Below are 5,182 nucleotides of genomic sequence, written 5' to 3'. Positions count from 1 at the left end.
GTCAGAGACAGAGGAGCAAGGGAGAGGTCAGCAAGCTGATGGTGCTGCCCAGGCCAGCAGATGAGGGGCAATAGTGTTCTCCTAGAATACCGTGCCCGTAATGCCTCATCCTGCTTTCTGTGAATGACAGCTGTCTGTCTTTTACCCTGTCTGGTGTGCGGTTGGGGGTCGGAGGAAGCAGATTTAAGGTTAAGAGGCTGTATTTGAGAGGGTGGCCCAGAAGTCAGAAGCTTGGGAAAGGAAGACAATTGATTTGAGAGGCCTGCACGTAGAGAGGGGCAGGGCCATGCCTGAAACTGGGAGCCAGCCATCCTCCTGAGAGTCAGAAGCACTCACACCCTAAGCCTGACCCTGATCCCCATGCTAACCCTGCCAAGCTCCCAGCTCTAACTACAACTCCTTACTTTCCTGACCACTGAGATCCCAGCTGCCCAAGTGTGTTTAACCTTCAGTTCTGCATTGTTTCTGAGTGAGGGGCCTGTGCTATAGGTGGACAGGGTTGCTTGGCATTGGCCTTTCTCTTTAGTGGTCCCTCCTTCCTCCCCTCTCCTTTTCCTAGGGAGGCAAATGAGTGGCCTTCTCTGAAACTGCTCTGTCTCTGATTCTCAAAGCTTTGTCCTTGATGGGTGGGGGCTGGAGGGGAAATTCCTAGAACTGCCCTGTGAGCATGGCCCAGAAATAAGCTCTGAGGATGGTCGAGACAGAGATCAGGAAGGGGGAGTTGAAAGGGGGCACCTGTGGGAATTTCTGAACAGACAGGCTGCCAGGTGAGGTGGGGTAGGTGCCAGGCTTTGATTCCACCCATCTGTTCATGCTTACCTGGATGCCAGCCAGCAAGGCTCAGCCCTCAAACCCAAGTGCCTTCACGAAAGACGAGCGTTAGGTCTAGGCTGGGGGGCTGACAGATGGCCTGGCAGCCAGTCAGGCACAAGCCTGCCAAGGGTCGGGGGCTTGTGCCTAGTCTCAGACTTAACTCGCCTGTCTTCCTTTTCCTCCACAGAGTCCCAACCCAGCCCTAACCTTCTGTGTCAAGACACATGACCGGTTGTACTATATGGTGGCACCATCCCCTGAGGCTATGCGCATCTGGATGGACGTCATTGTCACCGGGGCTGAGGGGTACACCCAGTTCATGAACTGACCAGGAGGTGATGGGGCCACCCCTTGTGTTCCTCTCCGTAGGGGAGGAGTCACACCCAGCCATCAGCCCCTCCCCTCTTCCACCTCCATCGCTCCTGGGGGTCAGCCTCAGTGTTCCTAGGGGAACATCTTTCCTGAGGCTTGGAACTTACTCTACCAGGATATTTCCTAGAAATCCCCTGGGAGGGGAGAGCCTGATTTTGATGATTTTTATAAGACACTTTGTTAACATCCAGGAGGCTTCTCACTCCTTTGAGATGCCAGGCTCTGAGCTTCCTGGGAGCTGGCCAGAAGGGGAAGCAGGGATGTGGGTGTGTGTCCTCCTTGGGTCTTGGCACCTGGCAGAGTCCTCAGGAGCCCTCCAAGGACGTGATCAGGGCTGAGGGCCGTGGAAGTGAGCCTGTGCTGGCTGGCGTCTGGGACAGACAAGGCTCTCAGTTCAGCTCGGGATAAGGCCCCTATGTCTCCCTGGCCCCTTTTCTCTTTTGGAAAGGATATGCTTAAGGTACCAGAATCTGCCAAAGATCCCTTCTTCATCTCAGCCCCATTTCCAGGGGCCCTGAGGGCTGAGCACAGGCCACATCCTGGAGGAGGTAAAAGGGTGGGGAGCTCTATTTCCCCAGACCCCTTGATCTCTCTCCTCCTTCCCCCCCCTCCCCCAGTTTATTTTTTATGATTTTGCTTGTGACAGAGGAAGTGGTACCATTACTGTGGTCACAGCCAGATCTCCAGCAATCTAGAGCCGTGCCCATGTCATAGCTGTGCCCCCTATCCCATCCCCACCATTGTTCTATCTTCATCTCCCTGTGGCTCTAGACATCTCTTGTGAGCCCTGCCCCCGAGTCTTCCCAAGGCTACTTGCTCAAGATTTCTTTATCCTAAGGCCCTTGAACATCTTACATTGGGGAGAGGGGACCTGACCACCCACCCCCTTTCCCCCACCGAATTATCTTACCACTGGGCCCCAATGCACTAGCCCTACCTGGCCCTAGGTCTGGGCCCCTTCCCCTTCCACTCGTGCCTTGACTAGAGCCAGAGGTTGCCAGGATCTGGGGGTATAGAGACCCAAATAGGAGCCACAGGGTCTGGGTAGGTGGTGGAGCATGTCCTGAGCCATATCCTTGGCCCAGGAAAGGTTTTTTTAGATTGTTTTTTCAGGGACGAGAAGAGCTCACCCACACTTCCAGGAAGAGAATAGTAGTACCAAGGTGGAAAGAACCAGCTAGGGGGGTGAAATGTGCACCCCCTGCCAGCTATCTGTGTCCTACCCCTACCCCTCTTGGCCTCAGGAATGTGGCAGGGAAGACCAGGCTCCCACCCTTGCTGGTTCCAGCCCTTTAGGCCTTAACACTAATCCCTCTTCTGTCCAGACTACCTTCCCTTCCTGCCTTTATTCCCTGTTTGCCCAAGGCCTGAGCTGCCTGGGTCCAGGCTGGGATTGATTGTTGTTTTTTTTTTTCCAGTATTTGTAAGCAGTTCAGCAGAAACAATAAAGCATTTGAAATAATCAGCTGAAGGGCTTGATTTGGGGAGAGGAGAGAACAGTGACTCTGGAGGTCATCCTTATGGAGTACATTATGGCCCTTCAATGGATGCTCAGGCCCTGAAGTGACTCAGTTTGTCATCCACACCTTGGACCATTCTAGTCTAGCCTCACTAGCCCGACCCCTGGCCTTCAGAAATGGATAGTTAGTGAAGGTGTTGAGGCTAGGATGACAATGAGAAGAGATTTATTGGATACAAAGGCAAAAGTGAAGTCTCTGCCCAGGAGGGACTTGCCTTCTATTGGGGGAGTCATGTATTCCCAAGGAATATGGCGACTCAGTGCAAGACATTCCCAGGCTGAGTGCTTCTGTCTCAGCAGAGCAAGCACAGAAGCAGGAGGGCCAAAAGCAGCCAGCTGGGACGGGGCAGCAAGGGTCCTGACCCAGAAGTCAGCAGGTCCCCATAGCGATCCATGAACAGCAGGGCAACCCCATTGGTCCAGCCAAAGCCCTCCTAGGGATAGGGGAAGAATAGCCAGTCAGGTGGAGAGCATGCTGTCCTCTGTGAAGACTGTCATTGGGGCCAGGCCCCATGTCTATCTCACAGACCTCTCCTTCTGTACCAACCACCCTCCATCTTATCACGTCCCCCGTCCCCCCATTCTGCCTCTCCCAAACCACCCAGCCTTGGGTGGCTGGCACATTACCTGCACTTCATACTCTCCTCCGCCACCAGGCTCTCCAGAGTCAGTGCTGATGTCATACTGGAGAGGATGAGGTTGGGACAATGGTCAGGTCAGTGCTGCCCAGACAACCTCCCCTCTACCACTAAAGTAAACTCTGCCACCCTGAACCGTGTGATCAGACAACGTGGGAAGAAGCGACAGAGGCATGGGTTAAAGGCAGCTGCCAGTCCCCAAACTTTTGATGCAACCTCAGGGTTAGGACCAGGCTGAGGACTGGCAACTCTAGTGAATGGCCATGGGAGGCCGCTGTTGTCCCTATACCCCCAAATCATGAAGCACCTTCCCACCCAATCATGGCATAAGCCAAAGGACCTTCAGCAGGGGACTAAGGAAGACCTTATTACCTTCTCATACATGGCTTTGTTCTTTTGATAGACAGCAAAGTTGGTCTGAATCCAGTTCTGGGCCAGCTGAAAGGCCACCTCTTTTGCCTGGGCTGAGCCGGAATCTGCTAACCCTGTCCCCACAATCCCAGCCAGGTTCTTAATTGGCTCCCAGAGCCTTTGCCCTCATCCCGGGGGCCAGGGCAGGGGTGGGGTGGGATGGGAAGGTTGAAAAATAGGGGAAGAGGCAGCTGTGGCCTGAACACAGGGTCAGTAAGACCAAAGCAGAGCCCTTCCCGAAGGCCAGGGGCCCATATGCCCACTGGTCTAGTGCCCTGAACCCATTCTGTCTTCACTTGGCTTTCCTGGGATGAAGAAGGATCAAGTAATCAAAGCTCGACTTTATAGAATACTTAAAGGTTTACAAAGTACTTTATGGACACTCTCCTATTTTAGCCTCACTCAACCCGGTGACATAGGTGCTAGTGTTATTCCCATTTTACAGATAAGAATACTGGAGCTTAGCAAGGTTAAAGTGATTGTCGTAGGAATTATTTGAGGCAGGATTTGAAACCAGGACTCCCTGACTCCACATACAAAGCTCTAGCCACTATACCAGAATTAGAGCTGGAAAGAGTTATCTAGTCCAACCCCTTCATTTCATAGATGAGGAAACTGAGGCACAGAGAAATTCCATGATCAGCAGTAACTTGGGTTGATGCACCCCAAGATGCTGTGCCAAGGGCCTGTTATCCTGGAATGGAACTCAGTTTGTCCTACAGGAAGCATCCAGTCTCCTCCACCCCCCTTGCCCAGTAGGACCCAGGACTCTTCCTCCCTGCCCACTACTGGAATGTTTATTACCTTTGACAACCAGGTCTTGAAGAGGGGCCCAAGCGTTAGGAAAGTCCCACTGCTGGCCACTTATCTGGAGGGAGGTTGGAATCCCATGCTTGTAGGTCAATATGTTGTTGTCCTACATGAACCAAAGATGACCATGAGAAGAATGGGAGAAGACCTGGGCTTGTGATTCAGGGAACAGACTCCCAAAAAGGGGGACTGGAAGAAATCTAGCTGGGACCAAACATACTGTCCCCATCACAGAGCTTTTCTTGATTGGCCTGCTGGGCTCAAAGCTGCCCACTGGTGGATGTGGGGATTCCATCTTAGTGGGAGACACCAGGAAAGAAGCTGCCATCTGCCCTCTAAAAATCCTAGGATTTAGAAACTGAAGGGTTCTGAGAAATCTCCTAAGCCCACGGGTGGGGAACCTGCAGCCTCAAGACCATATGTGGCCCTCTAGGTCTTCAAGTGCGACCCCTTTGGATTCTGTCAAAGGGCAATACTTGAGGACCTAGAAGGCCACATATGGCCTCAAGGCTGCAGGTTCCCCATCCCTGCTTAACCCAATCCCATTATATTATTCATTATTTATATATAATATAATATAATGTTAAAAACTCTTAAATTAAATAATAATTAATTAATT

At 52.2% G+C, this 5,182-nt stretch overlaps 2 protein-coding genes across 16 annotated transcripts in view; one reads left to right on the top strand and one right to left on the bottom strand.

Annotated features, from left to right (window-relative positions):
• PHLDB1 (pleckstrin homology like domain family B member 1) overlaps positions 1–2,650 on the top strand; it is a 62,664-nt gene extending 60,014 nt beyond the window's left edge. For all 15 annotated transcript variants that reach the window (XM_069066644.1, XM_069066645.1, XM_069066646.1 and 12 more), the window contains one exon: positions 1,001–2,650. In XM_069066644.1, coding sequence (XP_068922745.1) covers positions 1,001–1,141 — 141 coding nt within the window. In that variant the 3' untranslated portion in view covers positions 1,142–2,650. The remainder of the gene's footprint in view (positions 1–1,000) is intronic.
• A 218-nt stretch (positions 2,651–2,868) lies between these two features.
• TREH (trehalase) overlaps positions 2,869–5,182 on the bottom strand; it is a 12,844-nt gene continuing 10,530 nt past the window's right edge. Inside the window, exons 12-15 of the mRNA XM_069066590.1 lie at positions 4,558–4,669; positions 3,715–3,827; positions 3,332–3,388; positions 2,869–3,138 (exon numbers count right to left, since the gene is read on the bottom strand). Of these exons, the coding sequence (XP_068922691.1) occupies positions 2,998–3,138; positions 3,332–3,388; positions 3,715–3,827; positions 4,558–4,669 (423 nt within the window). The 3' untranslated portion in view covers positions 2,869–2,997. The remainder of the gene's footprint in view (positions 3,139–3,331; positions 3,389–3,714; positions 3,828–4,557; positions 4,670–5,182) is intronic.

The sequence above is a fragment of the Petaurus breviceps genome, unplaced genomic scaffold (genome assembly GCF_028583685.1).
Source record: "Petaurus breviceps papuanus isolate PSGF00001 unplaced genomic scaffold, PetGlider_PUasm1.0 90723, whole genome shotgun sequence".
Lineage (NCBI taxonomy): Eukaryota > Metazoa > Chordata > Mammalia > Diprotodontia > Petauridae > Petaurus > Petaurus breviceps.
The sequence above is the reverse complement of the archived record's forward strand: the minus strand, read 5'-3'. Positions and strand labels throughout refer to the sequence as shown.